Raw genomic sequence first — 22267 nt, forward strand, 5'->3', positions numbered from 1 at the left:
ATTATAATTAAATTTACTGTAGTGTGTTTTTTGATTAATTACTAATTACTAATTATGCCAAATGTATAAAACTGAATTAACGGAAGTTGCAGGTTCTAAAAAGAACTTAAGAAGACTTAGCACTGCAGTTTAGTCCTTTTTCTGCATTTAAATATCTTTATTTTCAAAATGAATTTCTTCTGGACCCTTCTGAATTGTGATTTCTGATTGAAATTTGTTCTAATTTTGATTTAATATCAATAAGGGTGGTAGAAAATTACATTTATAGTGTTTTAATCCCTGCCCCTTTTAAGTGTTATGACAGCCACTTTTTTGTAAGCCTTTACATAAGTTTATGTAGGTTTATGTCACTTGTCCTGAAATATAGCATAGACGTCATACAGCCTTGTGTTTGGGTTATTTATGAGTAAATAAAGGTATAAACACTGAATTGTATAACTCACTTAAGCATCTAGGTCTCTCATCCAATCTTATGGCATGCTATGGGTGGCACGGTGGTGCAGCAGGTAGTGGCGCAGTCACACAGCTCCAGGGACCTGGAGGTTGTGGGTTCGATTCTGGCTCTGGGTGACTGTCTGTGAGGAGTTTGTTCTCCCCGTGTCCGCATGGGTTTCCTCTGGGTGCTCCCGTTTCCTCCCACAGTCCAAAAACGCACATTGGCAGAATGTCATACATGTGTGTATCTGTGAAGGACTGGCGCCCCCTCCAGGGTGTATTCCCGCCTTGCGCCCAGTGATTCCAGGTAGGCTCTGGACCCACCGCGACCCTGAACTGGATAAGCGGTTACAGATAATGAATGAATGTCATGCTATTCTGACCAGACATGCAGTACCACTGCCTCTTGCACTGCCACAATGCATGACCTCTCTGGTTAGCCTGAAAATGTAACTCCAATGTCAATCATGTACAATAATTAAAAAAACAATCCGAGGGACATACTAATTGGACAATACCCAACATTACACTTATTTGGCTAACAGAAAACCTGCTCTGTAGGTGTTGGTCCCAGTTTGGGCATGAATATTATGCCATCATTCAAATGATTGAGCAAAACTGCTAATTCTGCACTGGTTTTCCTGATTATTGAAATTGTATGTTGCTCCAGTTATACATCTTATAATTCATGTGCCCTTGTTTACCAGATGATTTTGATGTAGCTCAAGGCCCTGACCCCCTTTTTCTCTTTGTTTACAAAATAAGTGTAGCATGAACTGTGTTTTGGTATCCAGATAGCTTTATGTACAGGTTAAGAATAATGTTATATATTATGATTTACAAATGCATGTGTGTTTGCAGTAGTCTGTGGAGTAAAATTCGGTGTAAATGCCGGTCTCCACTGGAACATCTTGTACCAGAGCGTGTGTGTATGAACTCGCTGGTTTGAACAGGAGCTGAGTTGTAAATGCGCATGAAGAGAAGTGGCGGCGCTAGGGACCAATGGGGGCGAGTTTGACTGCGCTGGAGATCCAGAGTGTCGAATAGGAGCGTGCCTTGTTGAGCTGCTGTGAGTGTGACGGTATAAAAAAGCAGCCACGATTCGCGGTGTGCGCGAGAGTCCATCTTGAGGAGCGGTCTGAGTGTCGGGACGCGGTCACGGTGAGCCGGCTTTCTGCTTATTACCATATTTTCAACTCAGGACATGCTACTGGGTTGTTGAATTTAAGTCGCTATTTTTTGACTATGGATTGCGTTGTTTTTGTGCGTTGTTAGTCGATAAAATCTAGCTGGCTGAAGCCAGCAGCGATCGGTTCACTGACGCTAGCTTTGTTTAGCTGTGCTAGCATGTTGCTACAGCTAACTGACGCAAAGGACAACGTTAACGGAGCCCAGTCGCTTTTGTTGCTAGTATGATTTAGGCCAAAATGGTGTTTAGACTAATATCTTATCACTGACAGCACGAATGTCGATATATGAAACAGATTATTTTAGATGTAAAATCAATGCCGCAAGACATTAACGTTAGCATTTTAGTACACTTCCTTTCCACCTTAAGTGGTGCATGTGTTAACGCTGCTAGGAGTGAGACCGACATTTCCACTCCACCTTAAACGGTGCCACGGTTATATTCTGGTGTCTCTATCATAAGCGTGCGAATTGTCTCATAATTCGCAGAATACCTGTCCGATTTTTCAGTTCCACTTTTAATGGTGTAGCAGTTACTCTGACTATTCAGGAGTTAATTGTGGAATTTGAGGGTAAACAAGCTCAGATAGTGTTAGGTGCTGGAACATTGTCACCGGTAGGCGATTCCGTGGCCCGGTATTTTAGAGGCGTGTTTAAGTTTTAAATCTCGTTGTTTCTTGTAACTTTTAAGGCGATAAAGGGCAGTGGAAATGGCGGACGCCGAGCAGCAGTTCATGGAGACCTCGGAAAACGGTAACGAAGAGGAACTGAACGGCGCCGAACAGACCGAGGCAGGAGACCACTCCGCCACCGACGACGACCCTCACAACGGGGATGGGGGACAGATCGACGCCAGCAAGAGCGAGGAGGACGCCGGGTGAGAAATAATAACATTGACAGCACCGAAGACCTCAAGAAACGATGATTGGTCTGGCGCCTTTTTTTTGTCAGACTCTTCGTTGTAGCCATGTTATGTTTTTGTTTTTTAACCTGTCCCTGCTTGGGGTGGGGGATGGGCCGGGTCTCACGCCTCTAAAGGCCGTCAGTAGAAGCGCTGCTCATTGTGGCAGCTGTGGATCAGCATCACTGAAGAAAGGCTCCCTGTATGTAACTCCCTGATAGGACTATAGTTACAGAGCCCAGCAATTTGCTTAGTGTAAAAAGATAAATAAATAAATAAATAAATATTTGGAGACCTTCACGTTCTCTCAAGTGTTCTCAAACTTTTTTCCAGTGGAATGATTATTTTCACTGTGAGCTCATGGATGCTTCAGTTGATCTGACTCCACAATGAATTTAGTATTATGCAGTGCCTCCTTTCCCCATTTTATGTCTTGGCTTTTAATGATACACAAAAATAACATGTTTTATTTTGGCTCAAACTGTACTGGAGGGTAATGTGTTCCCCCCAAAGTCATTCAGCCCCAACTATAAACATAGTGAAAATTGGATTAACCCATATTTCAACCCCTAGTGTTAAATTTCCACTGTTTTAAAGGGGTTTAAAGCAATGAGCTGCATTTGAGATTGGCTTTATTTATAAATTAGCTCTCCAAGCTTCATGTAAAAACTATTCCCCCCCCCCCCATATCTGTTCCTGCAGCAAAATGTTTGTTGGTGGACTTAGCTGGGACACAAGCAAGAAAGATCTCAAAGACTACTTCTCCAAGTTTGGTGAGGTGACAGATTGTACTATTAAAATGGACTCCAATACTGGTCGTTCACGTGGATTTGGGTTCATCCTCTTCAAAGAAGCTGCCAGTGTAGAAAAGGTATGGGGGAGGTTGATTATGCTTTCTATTGCTAGATGTGGGGTATTTGGATGTGGTTTAATACTAAAATTGTGTTACAGGTCTTGCAGCAGAAGGAACACCGGTTAGATGGGAGACAGATTGATCCCAAGAAAGCAATGGCAATGAAGAAAGATCCCGTTAAGAAAATATTTGTTGGTGGGCTGAACCCTGAAACAACAGAAGAGAAAATTCGGGAATATTTTGGAGTCTTTGGAGAGGTTAGATGCATTTTATTTATTCATCGGTTTAAAATGTGTGTATGTGTGTGTGTATATATATATATATATATATATATATATATATATATATATATATATATATATATATATATATATATATATATCTCACACATACATACACACACACGTGCATGCATTTAAAAAAAAAAAAATCTATTCTGAATGTAAACGGATAGATTATTTCATAGTTAACGGTTCCATTTGGAAATGCAGTAGATGAAGCTTTCAAAAGGTAGAAGCTGAAGTATGCAGACTTGGTGGCTGAGGTGAAGGAACACGGGTGGTATGCACATGCAAGACCGGTTAGAGGATTTGTAGCCAGATCGGCCACATCCCTGCTTGTGCAGTTTGGCATCAGGGGCTGGAAACTAAGGGCAGCTGTGTAGGAGTTATCCACAACCACTGACTAGACCTTTCAGCTGTTTCTGATAAGGAGAGCACAGATTGCTTGGAGTAAGTGACTGTAGAGGTGCTATTGGGATTGTTGATGTAGCATGTAAAGTTCACATGGAACTGGTGGCACTGAGCATGCATTAATGGTGCCAGTGGGGCTAGGTACAGCGTTAGTCACCAGGGAGGCCAGTGTGGATTTACTGTTGATGGTAAAAGGTAAGGCAGGACTGTAAAACTGGCTTGGAGGGTGGGTCTAGGACAGCCACACAGGAGGTGCCAGCCTGATGACCCCTGTGAAGGGCTAGTGATACAGCGGATGGTTTGGGTACTCATGGGCTGGGCTCAATGAGTAACTGTAGTTAAGGACAGCTGGTTGCTGATCGTATTAAATGTTGAGGTGTAGGATTCAACAGGAATTTTTAAGTGGCTCCAGTTAGGGGGAGAGTATGGTGGGACCTGTGATGCTCTAATGGACTGGCATAGGATATTTTACATGTGTATGATTTTATAATTATAAACTTTCTCCTCCTCAGATTGAAGCTATTGAGCTGCCTACAGATCCAAAGACGAACAAAAGGAGGGGATTTGTCTTCATTACATTCAGTGAGGAGTCCCCTGTGAAGAGAGTCATGGAGAAGAAATACCATAATGTTAGCGGAAGCAAGGTAACAAATTTTGGAATAGGGAATTTGGAATACAAGAAGGGTGATTTTAAAGGAGCGATTTGTCAGATAAAGCTTGCTGGTGTTGCTTTTGGTGCTCGAAACATTCCTGTCTATTTTATTCTATTTCAGTGTGAAATTAAAATTGCCCAGCCCAAGGAGGTCTATCAACAACAGCAGTATGGTGGACGTGGTGGTTATGGTGGACGTGGCAGGGGTCGGGGAGGTATGTAGAATAACAGTCATGGTGGTATGTAAATTCAGTATGGTTAAAGCTAAATTGTTTTTGACAGTCTGTCACAGTGGAGTGTAATGAACCAAATCAGACTCAGATCATCTCAATATATGCATATATTGTGGTCCCTGATGTCTCTAGTTTCCTTATTCAGTTTTTACTTACATTTTAAAAGCAAGAGATACAATCCCTGTGAAATCGATGTACATACCTGACTGAGACAACATGGTCCTAAAGTTTAGTTTCTGTTCCTCAGGCCAAAACCAGAACTGGAACCAGGGATACAACAACTACTGGAATCAGGGTTATGGTGGTCAAGGCTATGGATATGGTGGTCAACCAGGCTATGGCAACTATGGGGGTTATAGCAACTATGACTATTCTTCTGGCTACTACGGCTACGGTGGTGGATATGACTACAGTAAGTGCAGATCACCTGCTTCTGCTTGCCTGATCCCTATAGTAATCTTGACTTTGCACAGAAGCACTCAGTTCCTCTTTCTCTTCATCTTCCAGACCAGGGCAATACAAGCTATGGAAAAACTCCAAGACGTGGAGGCCACCAGAGTAGCTACAAGCCATACTGATCACATGTAGTGCAGGTATGCATTTTTAGTGTTTCATGTCATGGTTAAATGTAGACGTAATTTTTTACCGGAAATTTCAATTACTATAGTTCTGTTCTATTGGAATATTAAATATGGGGTGTGGGTACCAACTGGGCCTCAATTTGGATTAAGAGAGATGCATCTCAACTACACTACTTGATCAATAAGGGTTGACTGCTCAATTTCTCATTTGGATAATGCTCAAATACTGGCTCCTTTTTAACTGAATGCAATGGGCTGCTCTGTTTTGCACAGCACCTGGTGCCTTTCTGTTCATATTCTAATCAACTCTTGGCTTCATACTCTGCTCTTTAGCATGCTGCCTGAGTCCCCTGCTCCCCCGCCTGCCTGCTCCCTTAAGTTATTTACCAGTTTTGAATTTACACGTTGTGGTGTTTTTATTTTTATTTTTCTTTCCCCTATTCTTTCTCTTCCCTTTCCTCAGGCCGCAAGTATTTTCACCCCAAGAACCCATAAGATCAGCAGCAGCAACAGCAGCAAGAGATGGGACTTATGCTCCATTTGTACAGAACAGATGAAAGAGGAAGCAGTGTCACTTTTCCACACTTTTATTTTTATTTTTATTTTCTTTGTCCACATTTCCAATCATGGAAGTGTAATTTTTACTGTACTTTTTGGTACCTTTTTTGAATCTAATGTATTGTATGGTTGTATTTTACATGTTGACTGGATTGACAACATATGAGAACCAGGAGCCTCCAGAGCTTTTGAAATAAAAGTTTTTGAGTAATTTTTTTTCCCCAGTGTTTCCAGATTTACTATTTCCTGTTGCTGCAAGTTGCATGTCTGCGTACCTGCACCATGTAAGGAAGGGTGTAATAAAGGGATCAATTAGTATTGTAAAAGTCAGCATTTGGATAAATTTGGTTGGAAACTTTCAAGTTTTAATTTAAAAAAGCCTGGTAAAGATTATGGCTTTACTGCCGTTACTGAAATCTCATTCCTATAGTGTCATTGACATATTGTTAGAAATAAACTGTTTAATTTCTGTGTAATTTTTTAATTTTTTTCTTTGTTTGGTTATGGGGTAATGTTACTTAATACTAATTTTAACATTGTGCTTGTTTTATGTACATGCTGACATTAAACCTGATAGAATTTAGGGTAATGTAACATGTCTACACTTTGCGAGTGCACACAGCTGCCACATTTAGGATATTTTAATGTCATGAAAGTGGTATTGCGTTATTGATGAGTGAAATCCAAGATGATGGTAGAGAAAAGGACTGGTTATATGGTTAATTTACTGATATGTTGGTGTAAATTAAGGTTTTAATGCATAGGAATTTTTAAATTTTATTTTGGAACTAAAGTATGGGTCTGATTAACTGGGTAAAACTAACAATCTGGAATGCCAACTTGCTTTTAAGTAAGTGGTTTAATTAAATTATACATGACAAGATTTTCTGGACAGCTATACTCTGTAAAGATGTGATTTAAGGGTCCTTAGAAATATTACATGCAGCTCATAGGAATCACATTGTGGCATATTTTAGGGGATGAAAGTTAACCATATGTTTAATGAGTACTGATATGTAAAGGTCAGGAGTCTCTATTACATTAACTGCATCACAGTATCAATTTATATTAGGATTGTCTCATGTCACTGCTGTATTGTTGGCAAAGTGTGATGTATTGACTAGCGTTTTGGCCATCTTGCCAAAAAGGATTTGCAACTTGGTGAAAGTTACACAAAACCCGGGACTACAGTGGAAATTTGAACAGGCCATTAAGGTGCATTGTGTTCACTGGTTTTTATTACAGATTAACTTTCTCCCTTAAAGAAATCTAAAATGTAGACAAAAAAAAAAACACATTTACTTTATATGCAAACAGTTATTCCTGGGTAATGTATACCACATTTTACATGTAGCAACCAGCATACAAAATATAATTTTATATTCTGAGGTAAACTATACAAACTTTTGAGTGAATAAGTTCTTTAACAGCTAAAACGTTGTCCGGTAACTAACAGATCTGCTTAACATTTTAATTTTGTTGAATTTTGCAGTTTTCGAGTTGTCAAAACATTGTGGTCAGTTCCACATAAGCAGCGGCAATGGTTCAACTCTGCTGTAGACATGGGTAACAAATCCGTCAATCAGTTTTACTGCCCCTGCGCTTTGTTCATAAGTATAAGCATGCATTTTTATTACTTTATTAATACACTTAACATACTTTAAAAGTGTAGCGCTGTATCATGTTGGTAGAATCTCAGTGTGGAGGAGTGGGCTGTGTTCGGCAGGTTTCCGTAGTGTAGTGGTTATCACGTTCGCCTCACACGCGAAAGGTCCCCGGTTCGAAACCGGGCGGAAACAGGGCTTATTTCTTGAAAATAAATTGAATTTCCCGCGCTGTGTTACGTCGTTTAATTAACTCATGAAGCTAACATGTTGAGTACGGTAGTACTCAGAGAAGGGTTTTTTTTATTTATTTTACTTTTTCTTCTACGTGTATTTCTGTTGTTTATTTGAGGGCCCCTGTCCAGCTCAGGCAAATTGCCCAGAAAATGGGTGATCCTGAGGTAAAACTGAAAACAAAAATCATTCTATGAAAAAAAAGGGGAATTCCACTCTTTGATCAAGGTAGGCATTCAACAGTGTTTTAATAAAATAAACTTTCTCAGAATTTTAATTGCATTTTGATCAGCTTCAATCATTAGTTAACAGGCAGCTATGAAAAATGTGTTCTAAATATTATTTACTTATTCAATTGCACCGAAGTAATTTTTTTAATCTTAAATGTGTATTTCAACCCTTTCAGTTTCGGAGTTCCCTGTGAAGGACTGGCGCCCCCTCCAGGGTGTATTCCCGCTTTGCACCCAATGATTCCAGGTAGGCTCTGGACCCACCGTGACCCTGAACTGGATAAGGGTTACAGAAATAAATGAATGAAAAAAGTTTCGGAGTTGAATCTCCCAGGATACGTGGTTGTGTGAAAAACTCAGATTAGTATAACTTGATGAAGAGAAGATGACATCACACAAACACATAGTTTGCACATAGATTTTATAATTGCTCAGTTACACAGGCTGTGAGAAGGAGTTAGGTCTTTAGCTACGTGGCCGGTGTGAGGCGAAAATGGAGGCCGTTGTGAAGGTTCCTCCCCTCACAGTTTTAGAGGGAGCTCACACATCAGTATTTTTTGTTGTTTTAAACAGCAACAGACCATTCCATTCGAAACGTATACATATTCAGAAGACGTATAACATTTTTTATTCTATTTGGTTGTTTTTTGAGTATGATAAAATGCACAATATGTTTAATGTATACATAATGCATAAGTGTAGAGTTTCTGTGACATTATTATAAGTATCTGGGTTCAGAACTCTGAAGTAATCACAACTTCAGTACATCGTTAATCAAAATAAACCTTGCCTTTGGCAATGTTATTTTTCTTCCATCAGGAAACTGCACAAGAATGAGCTATTTGTAATTAGTGCTAAGTAATTTAATTAATACATTAATTGAATTAGCTATATATTATGAACTGGTGGTTCTCACAGTTTTAGTTTAGTTATTTCATAACTCCATTAATGAAGTTTTTCCACCGCATGGGTCCGTCGACTGGACTCTACACGGCTCCGCGCGCTTAAAGCTGGTCACTTTCCCACTGGCAAGGCTCACCCGCGAAACTGACCCGGTGACGTTGCAAAACCCCATCTCTAACAGGAATCGCTGGATGTTCAAAAACCACAACAACGACAGTGGTAAAGTTAGGCGCTGTTTACTTAACATGTATCATGTTTTGTTCTGTGTACTGAACACAGCGTGCCCCAGTTCTCACAGATCAGTTTTACTTATTGCACATTCTGCTTTCACTGCCACGACCCAAGGAGTATAACCTCTTCAAAACAAAACCTCTTCAAAGTTACGAGCTGCCATTGTGTGTCCAATAAAAATAAATGTAAAAGCTGCTGAAATATAAAATGTTTTACAAGCAGCATGTTTGTGCTGGGTTTGAACTCTGCATTTCGTGGTGATTGACACTGGTGATTGAGTGGTGACTGGCCAATCAGCGCTCTGCAGTGTTTACACGTCACCATTTAGCACCTACTCTGCACGATTGGAACCCCGAGCGAGCTGGGACTGAAAACGTATTCCAGGTACCAATTACCAGATTTGGCCAGCGGAAAAGCAGAAAACCCGTGCCGAGTCGAGTAGAGTCGTGTATGCTCTATGCAGTGGAAAAGTGCCATTAGTTTTGAAAGCAGAGCTGTAGTTCCCGCATTGACCTGAGCAACGCTGCAAAACAACCCCGTAGGAGGAACTGTGACTTCATTGGCTGAAGCACTGAATGATGGACAGATAATTCTGCCTGCTGATTGGCTAAATAAAGGTGGCGACCAATGAAAATCTCTGTTTAGAAGCCGCCCCTCACTCCGGCTAAGAGAGAGCTGCGTGTTTCTGTCTTAAACCCTCGATACAACAATGTGACCTCAAAAATACTGAACAAAACACGTTTCGTATCGTTTAAAAACGGAACATATCTTTTACGGGGCTGCAGCCCCACTAAAACAAGTCTTAGGACGTCCATGTGTGAGGAGAAGAACCTCCACCTCCGCCAGTCCCGCTGATGTGCGAGCTCACTCTAAAACTGTGAGGGGAGGAACCTCCACAACGACCTCCATTTTTGCCTCACACCAGCCACGTAAAGATCTAACCCCAGCTGGGGGCTTTTCGCAGTGAGGATACACAGAAATACATTTCTGACACGTTTAAATGTTAGCTGACACTAAATGTTGCTGAACGACATAGTTTTCCTTCATTACAAAGACAACAGTCCGTTATTTTAAAGAAGTTCTGTTATTGTTTTATTAAAAACAAATATGACTGATTTATACAGTTTGTCGAATTAGGATTAATAATTAAAATAAATCCTTAGCAGACATAAAACTGTGACAGATACCAATACATCTTAGATACTCATACCAGACGAGGCTTTTGATAAATGATAACCTGGATGAAATCGAAAATCGTCGACCATGGCTCCTACAGGATGTTAAAGTATTTCCTGGTGTGAATGTTCTACGGAGAGAAATCGAACGTGTGTTCTGTGCATGTTTTAAATTGCTGAGTTCTCCAATCATTAACCGATTTTGCGAGAGCTGATATTTTAACTTCAGCATTACCCAGGATTTTCAGTCGCTTCTCTGGATTTCTCACTTTATTCTAAGCCAAGTTAGGGTGACCCGAAGTCCTCTTTTACCCGGACATGTCCTCTTTTTTAGACTTAAAAAAATTTCCGGGCAGAATTTCACAAACGTCTGGGATTTTGTTTTTCTAGAGCTTACGCAGTAAACAAGGAACGTCCCTGGACGTTCAAAATGGGTCCAAATGTAGTCTGTCCGTCAAGGACATATTTTAAACGTCAATGGACGTCCAAAATCCATCTTAATAAGTTAGTTAAGTGGTGACCAATTGATAACGTCAGTGGACGTCCAAAACGCGTTTTATACAAGTAATTTATTTCGGGACCAATTAATAACATCAATGGACGTCCAAAATACGTCTAATAGTCGTCTTTTCAATGTCTGTGTTTGTCTTTTCAACTTTCATTTTCAACCTTAAGAGAACGTTGATTAGACGGCAGTCAATACGTTATTTCAGCGTTGAATCAACGGCTAATTCTTTACTGGGTACACAGAACTTCGAGAAGCGGTTCGTTCACAAACTAGTCCCGCCCTCCCCTACTCCGATTGGTTCGCTTGAGTGAGAAGGGGGAGTGGTGAAGTAGCCTTCGGATTGGACGGTGTGAATGTAGAGCTACCGTTATTGACCTTCTCTGTAAACATTTAATTAAAATGTATTTTATTTTAGTTCGTTCATTTTCAAAATGTAATTCTATGAAGATTATGGCGATCTTGTAACATCTAAAATATTTTTGTCGCTCTTAATACACGTCACAACTTCCAACGTGCGACACCCGTCAGTGTGCGGTTTCTCGGTTTCTTGAACTTTTTGACCGCTGACTGCGCGGCGCCAGTAAAAGGATGACGGCACGCAGACAGAGGACAGCATTTTTGTTTGCTGCCAGTGGATATTTTAAGTTCGGCGTTTTTTCCCCATTACTACAAGGACTCAAATAGACATTGAGTATTTTACTTAACCGTCAACACAACGTTTTTTTTTCGGAGTTAAAAATGTTTTGTTGCATGCAGAAATGTTATTTCATTTTCTCTGCAGTCGTTCATTGATTTCATAAATGTAACACAGTATAGTTTGTTTATACATAGCACAAAGGCAAAAAAAAAAAAAAACTGTTATGCGCAGTGTTATTTCATTTAAATTTTCAAAAGGGTTTTGTGGCTCCCAGTGTTTTCTTTACTGTGTGAAATGGGTCCAAATGGCTCTTTCATTGGTAAAGGTTGCCGCCCCCTGCCCTAAGCAAAGTTGTTCTCAGAGATCTCTCCGTGCTGCTTCGCGGGCGCCATCTGCTAGTTGCTGCTGGAGCTGCGGCAGGGTGTTATTACTTCAGCAGCGGGAGAGTCGAGCAGCAGCAGCATAAGACCTCCGGTGTGGAAGTGGGTGTGCAGACCACCTGCTAGGGTACATTATTATAGTGCTTGAAAAGCGCTATATTGTTATTTCTCTTCCTCTTTTTCTCCTCCTCCTCCTCTAGTTTTTTAGTTACAGCCCTAACCGTACAGACTCCGTTCAAGCTACCCCCCCCCCACACACACACAAGCACACACACACACACACACAAAAATCCCCTCCCACTAAACAGTCTGAGTCTCATCCACTCATGCCAGCACAACACACACTAACACACCACCACCACGACATGTCACTGCAGCGTTGAAAATGCACCACCCAAACCTTAGCTTCTCTCTCTCTCTCTCTCTCTCTCTCTCTCTCTCTCTCTCTCTCTCTCTCTCTCTCTCTCTCTCTCACACACACACAAACACACTTCCAGCTCTTTTCAAGCACTTTTTATTTCCTCCAGGAAATGCACATCTAGTTTTAATTATTACACCCCAAACCCAACACATGAATATCTAAATACTTATTTACATATTTAATAGGCAGCGTTTTTGACTTTCCACATAGAGGGAGGGCGATATGGCCATAAATAATCACGTTGTTTCCAGGGTATTTTGGTGATAATGATAATCATGGCAATATGATTAAACATGGACAAATATAACACAGTATTGCAACTAAATAAATGTTAGATTTTATTAAATGCATTTGATTTATATTAATTATATTAAATAAAGTTTTATTTATACATAACTGCATGACATCATTACATTAACAAGTCAGAATATTGGTATTATTACAGTTTGCATGTTCAATATATAATAATATGATATGGAACATCCCTAGTTGGGGTTCTCAGTGTTTCACAGCTTCTTGACATTTGGAAGTGTTGCTTTATTTGACAAAGAGGTATGTTTTCATTTCTGATTGGCTGTTGTTAAAACTAGAAGTGAATAACTAGGCTCTTTATTAATGAGAGGAATGCACTGGTGTAGTTCATTAGTAAAACTTTGCAGACGTCTACACAGTGAGAGTACATAAAATCTACCCCATGGAGTATCAAACCTCAGAAAACCAAACAAGACCTGAAATAATGTTTTTTTCTAATGTGAAAAATTAGTTCAAACTGTTCAGGCTCAGTGGAAACAGCAGGTCTCTCCTGCGCCCTGCAGCATTACTCTTGACCCAGACCAGGATAGAATCTGAAAAAAGTTTGTTGAATGTAAACTGAAATGATGACAAAACTCTCTGTGCCAGATTAAGTCTAGATCTTTTGGGATATTTTGGAACTGCGTGTGCCCTGCGCTGTCGACTTCATCAGAGAATGTTACATGATATTTTACTGGGCATGGCGTGATAGAAGGTCTAAGGTCTGTGTTAGTTTCAGCCCATACCACCTACTGTAGCTCCTGCCAACACACCTCTTCAGCCTCCAACCACACCACCTTCTGAGACTCCTCCATACAACCTCTTAAGGTCCCCACCATACCACCTCCTGAGGCTCTTCCCAAACCACACTGAAAAAATTCAGTCTGAGCAGATGTAAATGTAGCATAATTACATTTTGTAAAATTAACAATAGAAATGTAAGTCTGTATGTTTATATACCTAATTTGAAATTAATCTGACATTGTGCATTTTTTCTTTTTTCTGACATTGTGCATTTTTCCTTAACAAGATGCATTTATGTAATCCCTACCAATGTTCTTAGGTACACACACACACACACACACACACAACAAACAATGATCTTGTTGTCTGCTTGTTAAGTGTGCTGCCACGCGTGACGTTTTGCCATTTCCAGGTCCAATCGTGTCTTTGGTCCCATCTCCTACATTCATAAGGCATATGTTTATGGTTTGAATGAAGCTGAATATCTCTATCAATTATTTTATTTTAGTTCAAGGGTTCATTAAAAGGAATAAATGAAAAATAAAATGAAGCAGATGTGTCTTTGGCAGCACTGTGTGCACATTCATTCTGATCTGTGTGCTCCGTCTTTGGGAGAGAGAGCTGTACGGAGGTGTTCTTGGTGCAAAACCCCTGAGCACCTGTGACAGTGAAATTTGTAGTTGTAGAAAATAGTCACATGTGTATCAGTACATTTGAAGTCACAGAGAAAATCTGTTCAGGAGTTGCAAACCACCTTTTCAGGGTCCCACCATATCATGTCCTGAGGCTGATAAAGAGTCAATTCCCGTTTTCCATTCCATTTTTACATGGACCCTCTGTCCTCCATGTTTGTTTTCTAGAAAAGGCGCTCAGTCACAGAACCAGGAGGCCAATAGCATACGACTCTTGCCTAACGAGTCCTCTGATTGGTCAGAAGGGTTCGCTGACATCTGAACAGTGCCCACCCCTGGCTCTATAGATGCACACATTAGTTTATGTGGTGCAAAAGTGAGGGTGCACGGAAGTTGTCGTGTATGAGTGAAAAAGACAGCATTTGTGACTTGTAGCCACAGATTCGAGCAGGTGTAATAACTGACTTGTATTTGTGCACAAAATAAATGTGTGTAACTCGCACTGTAAAGGTTCATATATTGGTTTGCAATTGTGCAACTTTTTCACATGTTTTATAAGAGTGTGCCAATCTGTTTTGAACCATATTTCAAATGTCAGCTTTCATTTTTATGCTGATGACATTCAACTTTATCTTCCTGTTAGACTGACCTTTTAGAGTGGCAGTGATTCCTTAAAGGCACAGTTGCCTTGAGGACATTAGGAATTGGATGGTTGACAATTTCCTTCAACTAAATGAAGGCAAGTCAGAGATTATTGTTTTTGGTGCCTCTCATTGTATTAATAGTGTAACAATATTTTGGTTGCTTGTCAGCATATGTTAAGAATACAATAAGAGACCTTGGTGTTTTGTTTGATTCAGACCTTAGATTTAATAAAAAATCAACTCTGTGGTAAGAAGTGGCTTTTATCAATTACGAAATATTGTGAAACCTAAGCCTTTTCAATGTTACTCTGACCTGGAAAGAGTTATTGATGCTTTTATTTCATTAAGACTGGACTACTGCAATTCTCTATAGATTGGGGAAAGTCAGTCCTCTATGAAATGTCTGCAGTTGGTCCAAAATGCAGAAGCCTGGTTTCTGACGATCACCTTCTCAGAATCTGTTAGTTGTGCCCAAAACTTGTTTGAAACTCAAAGGTGATCAGGCTTTTGGCTTTTGCAGTCTATTCCCCAAGTCTGTGGAAATCTCTTCCATCCTCTGTTCATTACGACTCCTCAATTTCATCTTTTTAAACAGGGCTTAAAACCTATTTATACGTTCTTAATTGATGTTTGTATTGTATTTTATGTGATGTTTTAAATGTACAGCACTTTGGTCAATGTAAGTTGTTTAGTGCTTCATAAATAAACTTTACTTACTTACTTACATATTCACTGCTGCAACTGTAGCAAAACTGTGAGTGTATGATATTTTTGTACCTGTTTGTGTACAGTTGGCTTTGTGCACTTGCAGTGAAGAATCTGTAAAGGTTTAACTGTTAAGCTGTATTTGTTCCTCCAAATTCTGAATTGAATGTTGAGAAAACATGTTACTACAGTGTATGTGTGTTATAGACACGAGCTATGCATTAGTTTCTGTGAAACTGACACCAATACAATTCCTGATATTTACTAATTTTTGAGTATTTTATTCTCTTTGTGTACACAGATGCTGTGATGTATCATAGAGAAATGTCTTGCAATATCGAGAGTATTGTGATAGCATTGTGCACAACGTATCCTGATCGTGAGTTGTGATTCCCACCCCTAGTGCATGGTGATGTAATCAATACTCATTAGATTTTTTCTGGTTGTGCAAAGGAATTCATACATTTTAAAGATGTATGAAAGCTGATCATAACTAATAACTAATCATATGAGGAGTACTACGTTAGGTCTCGAGTAGTGTCCATGTGAACGGGATAGAGCGTAGTCAAGTTTCCGTAGTGTAGTGGTTATCACGTTCGCCTCACACGCGAAAGGTCCCCGGTTCGAAACCGGGCGGAAACACGTTTTTTTTTTTTGATAAATCATACTTTCAAAACAAAGAACAGGACGTTGGCGGCGACAAACCGATAAATATTTGCCGCCACGGATTAAACTGGTAATTTAATGTTGGGAAACCGTCTGAATTACAATAACATAACGTTATACTCAACCACAAACTTTTGTTCAACGGTCCATGACGCAAGGCTGTGTTTGTCACTTGTCGTTATGTAACTGGCTCATCCAAATGAGTATTGTGTTGTATAACCATAAACAGTTCCGTTTGAAACTGACACAGCATATATTTATTCTTATTAACGATATTATTAATTAATAGTTTGTGATGAACATGTCTTTCTCTTTTGGCTAAGCCGTGTAGTATTTACAGTTTCCGTAGTGTAGTGGTTATCACGTTCGCCTAACACGCGAAAGGTCCCCGGTTCGAAACCGGGCGGAAACATAATTTGATTTTGTTTAATGAAGTACAATGTGAAATTCTAGCTCCTTATTTATATTTAGGCACTTTGTGGAGTAAACAATACATCTTATGATTTTTTTGTTTAGCTTCATAAAATATAACTTCATAAAATCTTTTGATGCTTGTCACATGATAAAGAATGAAATGAATCCTACATCTTATATGACTATATGTCCATGTCCCCAACTCTCTACAGGTTTCCGTAGTGTAGTGGTTATCACGTTCGCCTAACACGCGAAAGGTCCCCGGTTCGAAACCGGGCGGAAACAGTATTTATTTCTAGTGCTCTGTTCTAACGATCACTTTAAGATAAATGACTCCGATCATTAAGTACTTTAATGAGTGTGTTATGGGCACTCAGCCCGGAACAGGACTGATACATTTTTCTCATTAAAATGTAACCCAAAACCGAATATGGTTAATGTCTGACTTTTTAAATCTGAACACATGTCAAAACCAGACACTAGCTGACGAAGATGTTTGTTGTATTCACACTAGGCTTTTTATCTCCGCTCACCGGCACGATCTGAGAACATGCAGCCCAACCGTCCAAATTAAAAATATTACAAGAATATTTTAATCAATTTGGCATGTTCTTATATCATCACAGTGACAATGTTTCTAAGCACGCTGCTTATTTGTTTTTTTTTTATTATTATTTATTTAGACCTGATGGGGACTTTAAGATCCGTTATGTACTGCTCTGCGTTAAATCCTGCGCCACACAAGAGAAAAAGAGGGACTCTTATTTTGAAACCAATGAACCATAAGAGAAAACAACCAGTTAAGAATCTTACGGCGGAGCTTCAGAAGTAATTGATGCGTTAGAAGAAAAATATTAAATATGCCTGGCTTTGAGTACGGGGAATATGAGGTACATGCCTGATATTTTAAAAGTGGGCAATGAATTAAATTCACCCAAAAAAATCGGTGGCTCTTTATGTTGAAAACGTTAACTCTGTCTCTTGGACAGAGGATTTACATTTAAACGAAGGTCCAGCTGAGTTAAAGAAACCGTGTGGAGTAATGCTGTCGTGTTAGATATAGTTTTTAATTTGGATGTGAATGGAAACAAGACATTAAGCCAAACTGATTAGTGTCAGGCCGCTGCTGGGAAAACTATCTATGTTCAGTTTATTGAACGAGTTTATTCAGCTCCGTTGCGGTCCTCTGTCTTAACTCCTTATTTTAGCTTTGCATTTTTTTACTCTAATGTTTTTAAAACTTTTAAATATACAATTGCTCTATTCTTACCTTACGTTCTGACTTCAGATGTATCTTGTTTATATATTTCATATTATTTTATAAAGTTAAAAATCCCGATTGCCATTCATGATCTTTCAGAATTTCAGATTGAAGGAGGTCACCGATTAAACATTATTTTGGTGTTTCCATGTTAAGTGAATGATGTATGTAACGATACACTTTCCTGTAAGTTCCCTTTGGGAGTTTTTTTTTTTCAGACGGCGCCTGTAACAGTTTTTGTCTGATACTCTCTTCATACCCAAGTTGGTTCTGTATGAATCTTTTGTCTAAAGAATACAGAGGCTAAATGTAAACATTTAAATGCGTGCTGCGCAACTGCCGCCGCGTTGATGTGCAAAAATCACTTCTGGTTTACGCCTGCGCTGTGTGCAGAAATCCATTCCGGATTGTCGGGTTATTAAAACGACTGCGTGTTTGTGTTTGTGTGAACGTTTTGCTGGCTCAGGTCTGTTTCTGTGTGTGCGTGTGCTGTTATGTTTTATGTAATTATAGTTTAAGGGGCCGGGACTCAAAGTCCCAGAACTGAGTGAGGCGCTCAGCGGTGGCTCTGTGCGGGGAATGATAGAGAGAGATAGAGTCATACTGACATGAGTGTGAGAGAGAGAGAGCTAAAGATACATTTTAGCCCCGGACATGTAGAACTTGTGCAGGTAAGACCTTCAGTCTGTCTCTCTGAGATTTAGAGAAGCTAAATCTGTCCACGTCTGACCGTAACTGTGGTTTGGGAGCGGGTTTTGAGGCTGAGCTCGTGTATTAGAAAAACTTCATACACGTCTAGACCTGGAATGAGACGGGCTTCTGCTTTTGTATAACAGAAATGAAAACATTTGTCCTTGTATTTCTAAAATATATATTTTGTTACAATTAGAGTTAGATTACTTTTTGTATCTATGGACATTAATTATGCGTGGGGCCTAAGGATAAACCTTTCCAAAAACAAAGAAAGCTGAGAGACAGTCCTCAAAACTTGGCCTAAGTTATCTGGCCCAGAGTAATCCTGTTTTGTGGAACATGCCGTAGAATGGATTCCTAAAAGTATAAAACATTTTCATTGTAAGAGATTAGCTCCTGAAAATGAGTTTGACGAAAGTATGATGATGAATGATTGTGTGGAAGGTGGTGTTTATAGTCTGCTTGGACAGTTAGGAGCTTCTCATTGGTTGTTATGGCACAGGCAAGATTTCACAAACTAAATGAGCAGTGATATCATTTTTTTAAAGAACTCTTGGTTGTAATCTCAATCCCCTGAAGCCCATTCAGCATCCTTTAAATTTGAAATTTGCTGTACATTCTGAACATTTCCAGGAGGATGTATACACACCATACAAGCGCGTGCTTGTGACAGGTGCAACTGGTCTTCTTGGGCGTACTGTCTACAAGGAGTTCCAGAACAATGACTGGGATGCATTAGGCTGTGGTTACAACCGAGCTCGACCTCGCTTCCTCAGGTGCAACTTACTGGATGAAGATGCTGTGCGGTCAGTCATTCAAGATTTTCAGGTGCTTATGGTTGACTACCCTTAGAATGGCAACACATCGGCTAATTCTTCACTCCACATGTCTCTAACATTAGTGCCTGTAGTGCATTAATATTCCTTGTGATCCATAATCTTAGGGCTGAGGTAATGCTGTTTTATTGTACTTTGTTTTAGCCTCATGTCATCATTCACTGTGCTGCTGAGAGGAGGCCGGATGTGGTAGAGCACCACACAGAGGCAGCTTTGAACCTGAATGTACATGCCTGTGCTACTCTGGCAAAAGAAGCAGGTACGTTTAGTGAGAAGTGGAATATTTATTAGAAGTGTAGTTAAAATGTTTTAGTGTTTGCAAAATGGATATTCTACTACAGTAGATTTGTTGCCTTGTTTGCATGGGTGTTCTGTAATTGGGTTTTTATTATTATTATTATTTATTTTTTTTTATCAACTTTGTCATATATGTAGCTGGGATCTTCCTGCTTTACATTAGCACTGATTATGTATTTGACGGGCGAAATCCTCCATATGGAGAAAATGATGCACCAAACCCATTAAACATGTACGGAAAGTCTAAACTTGAAGGAGAGAGGGAGATCCTCAGACACTGTCCAGGTACGTGAATCCCTTTAATATTGCAGTTTTTCTCTTGGAGACTTTTACAGGTTTGCTTCCAAAATGCCTTTGTAATATTCTTCACGATAACTGTGATGCTATCAAACTTCAAACTATCAAACCCTTTATTATCCACTCATTTCTCCAAAGAGTTTCCTCTTTTTGTTTTTAGGTGCTGCTGTACTTCGGGTGCCCATTTTGTACGGGGAAGTGGAGAAAGTTGAGGAGAGTGCAGTATCAGTCTTGTGGGACCGTGTTCAGGAAGGGGCTGAGAGCTGCACTATAGACCACTGCCAGCAACGCTTCCCCACGTACACCAGTGACGTAGCACGTGTGTGCAGGAACTTGGCTGAGAGAGCTCTTCAGGTGACATAAAAAGGCTTACACTCCTACATTGCTGCTCTACTTGGGGACACACCTGAGATTAGGGCCTGTCTGATATTGTATTATTAATGGCAAATGTAGTACTATATTTACAATGAATGATCACCAGATTAGGAACACCTACCTTGTATCTACACTCTGTCCACACAGGAGCACTTTGTAGTTCACCCATTTCTCTGCATATATTCTTATTCCAATTTCACCCTGCTCTTCAATCATTCTCAGCACTGCAGTGACACTGAATGATGGTGTGTAGTGGGTGTTGCGCTGGTACACATGAAGACTTCATAAACCAGATCAGTTTATAAATAGAAACCTGCTTGGTGTGTGCTGTGCTGATCTGGACTCTGGTTATGTTACTTTGTAGGACCCATCCATTCGTGGGATCTTCCATTATTCTGGGAAAGAGCAGATGACTAAATATGAGATGGCTTGTGCCATTGCAGATGCTTTTAACCTGCCCAGCAGTCATCTTATACCGGTGAGTCACTATGGTCCACACGGCAATGTTTAGAAAAATTCATAAGTTAGGTGTCAATTTTATTTCTGTTGTTTTTTTTTTTTCTTAAAAATGAATACCAAAAATACTGCCTGGAGGAGGACCTGAAGAGAATGAAAATTCTCTTGAATAGGTGTTGTGTGATAATGTTAAAATATTTGCTCGGGATATTCCACAAGGCAGGATATTTCAGTTTAGGCAGATAGTCCCAATGTCCCTGTCCCATCCCAGGGCACGCAGAGAGATTTTGATTTTTATGAAATGTATTTAATGTTATTTGGGAATTTTCTTATTTTCAATTAAAAAAGATATAAATAAATGTGTGTTACATTTTCAAGATGATTATTATATTTTTTAGTATCATTTATACCTCAACAGTGATTTTGGGTCAGTGTTAGACAGAGCCTCATTTATTTTGTAAACAAACTTGTTTTGGAAACACTAAATGAGCTTCCATCACAGTGGTGCTTTAAATGTGCCAGTTAAACACATCATTCGGCAGTGGCCCAGTAACCTGTTCACACTAAACAAATATGCATGTGATTTACCTGTGTATGTGCGTGTGTTTGTAGCTGACGGAGCAGCCTACTGGAGCCGGGGCTCAGAGACCACAGAATGCACAGTTGGAGTGTTCGCGTCTGGAGCTGCTCGGTTTAAGTATTGAACCCACTCCCTTCAAAACGGCTATAAGAGACAGTCTCTGGCCCTTCCTCCACGACAAACGCTGGAGACAGACCGTCTTTCACTAAGGCAGCACACATTCCTTATTATAGCATAAAATAGGGTTGCTCTGTTACACAAAATTCAGCTTTGTTTCCTGTGTGATTTCAATGAATGCATACATTCAGCATTTTGCCATTGTTTTACGTCTGCTTACTGCACTTGTGGGTAATGGAGTCTTTGCTTATAGCAGATGCTTACTTAGATTAAGTTATTTATTTTTGCGTCTGTATAAGGATTACCCTCTACCAGTACTCTACCCTTAAGTTTGAGATTCTGAGTGTTTGGGAAAGTGTCTAAGGTTACTCACTGTCAAAATCTGATATAATAAAACAACATGATCATAGACAAGACTGCAGCACAAAAGTATACATTATGCTTCTTTCTTTGTCAAAAACAGACAATAAATATCTGTAGATATAACACATTTCTTCCACAATGATCAACACTGGAAATACCATACTCTGTTGTTTTCTTCTGTGTATGCAGTTTAAGCGCAGATTAAGATTTTTATTTATTTTATTTTTATAAGTGAACTTCATTCTGATTTTGGACTTATTATTTTGACCCTTGGAGCACACTGCTGTAAATAAATGTTCAATTGTAATAAATATTAAGCATGAGGCAACCATCTTATCTTTCTCTCTCGTTTGGAGATGGTATAGTAACATTTTAAAATGAATTTCGTTTTTTATTAATTAAGGCTAAAATGAGGTCAACTTTACATCTCCACTTTCTCCGGTCACCGGAGCCTGAGAATACGGGCGCAAATCTGCATAT

The 22267-nt window shown here is 39.6% G+C and overlaps 2 protein-coding genes and 4 non-coding genes across 8 annotated transcripts; all 6 read left to right on the forward strand.

The window, feature by feature from the left end:
- The first annotated feature begins 1446 nt into the window (after positions 1 to 1446).
- On the forward strand, positions 1447 to 6307 carry LOC136668235 (heterogeneous nuclear ribonucleoprotein A/B-like). 2 transcript variants are annotated; one of them, XM_066645615.1, is made up of 9 exons: positions 1447 to 1596; positions 2315 to 2500; positions 3227 to 3395; positions 3476 to 3634; positions 4582 to 4713; positions 4843 to 4936; positions 5202 to 5366; positions 5462 to 5547; positions 5999 to 6307. In XM_066645615.1, the coding sequence occupies exons 2-8, from the start codon at positions 2334 to 2336 to the stop codon at positions 5530 to 5532; spliced, it is 957 nt and encodes a 318-aa protein (XP_066501712.1). In that variant the 5' UTR covers positions 1447 to 1596; positions 2315 to 2333; the 3' UTR covers positions 5533 to 5547; positions 5999 to 6307. The 2 variants fall into 2 exon arrangements, with proteins under 2 accessions (XP_066501712.1, XP_066501713.1); XM_066645616.1 differs by lacking the exon at positions 5462 to 5547.
- Positions 6308 to 7819: 1512 nt separating this feature from the next.
- On the forward strand, positions 7820 to 7892 carry trnav-cac (transfer RNA valine (anticodon CAC)). Its single transcript has one exon. It is a non-coding gene; the product is annotated as a tRNA-Val (tRNA).
- Positions 7893 to 16001: 8109 nt separating this feature from the next.
- On the forward strand, positions 16002 to 16074 carry trnav-cac (transfer RNA valine (anticodon CAC)). Its single transcript has one exon. It is a non-coding gene; the product is annotated as a tRNA-Val (tRNA).
- Positions 16075 to 16437: 363 nt separating this feature from the next.
- On the forward strand, positions 16438 to 16510 carry trnav-aac (transfer RNA valine (anticodon AAC)). Its single transcript has one exon. It is a non-coding gene; the product is annotated as a tRNA-Val (tRNA).
- A 214-nt stretch (positions 16511 to 16724) lies between these two features.
- On the forward strand, positions 16725 to 16797 carry trnav-aac (transfer RNA valine (anticodon AAC)). Its single transcript has one exon. It is a non-coding gene; the product is annotated as a tRNA-Val (tRNA).
- Positions 16798 to 17265: 468 nt separating this feature from the next.
- Positions 17266 to 22121, forward strand: mat2b (methionine adenosyltransferase 2 non-catalytic beta subunit methionine). 2 transcript variants are annotated; one of them, XM_066646622.1, is made up of 7 exons: positions 17266 to 17402; positions 19100 to 19294; positions 19447 to 19561; positions 19738 to 19884; positions 20057 to 20250; positions 20636 to 20749; positions 21340 to 22121. In XM_066646622.1, exons 1-7 carry the CDS (start codon positions 17373 to 17375, stop codon positions 21514 to 21516), a joined length of 972 nt encoding a protein of 323 aa, XP_066502719.1. In that variant the 5' UTR covers positions 17266 to 17372; the 3' UTR covers positions 21517 to 22121. The 2 variants fall into 2 exon arrangements, with proteins under 2 accessions (XP_066502719.1, XP_066502718.1); XM_066646621.1 differs by lacking the exon at positions 17266 to 17402 and adding an exon at positions 18159 to 18444 and having other exon boundaries at positions 21340 to 22120.
- Positions 22122 to 22267: the final 146 nt, after the last annotated feature.

This window comes from Hoplias malabaricus, chromosome 15, assembly GCF_029633855.1.
Source record: "Hoplias malabaricus isolate fHopMal1 chromosome 15, fHopMal1.hap1, whole genome shotgun sequence".
Taxonomy (NCBI): Eukaryota; Metazoa; Chordata; class Actinopteri; order Characiformes; family Erythrinidae; genus Hoplias; species Hoplias malabaricus.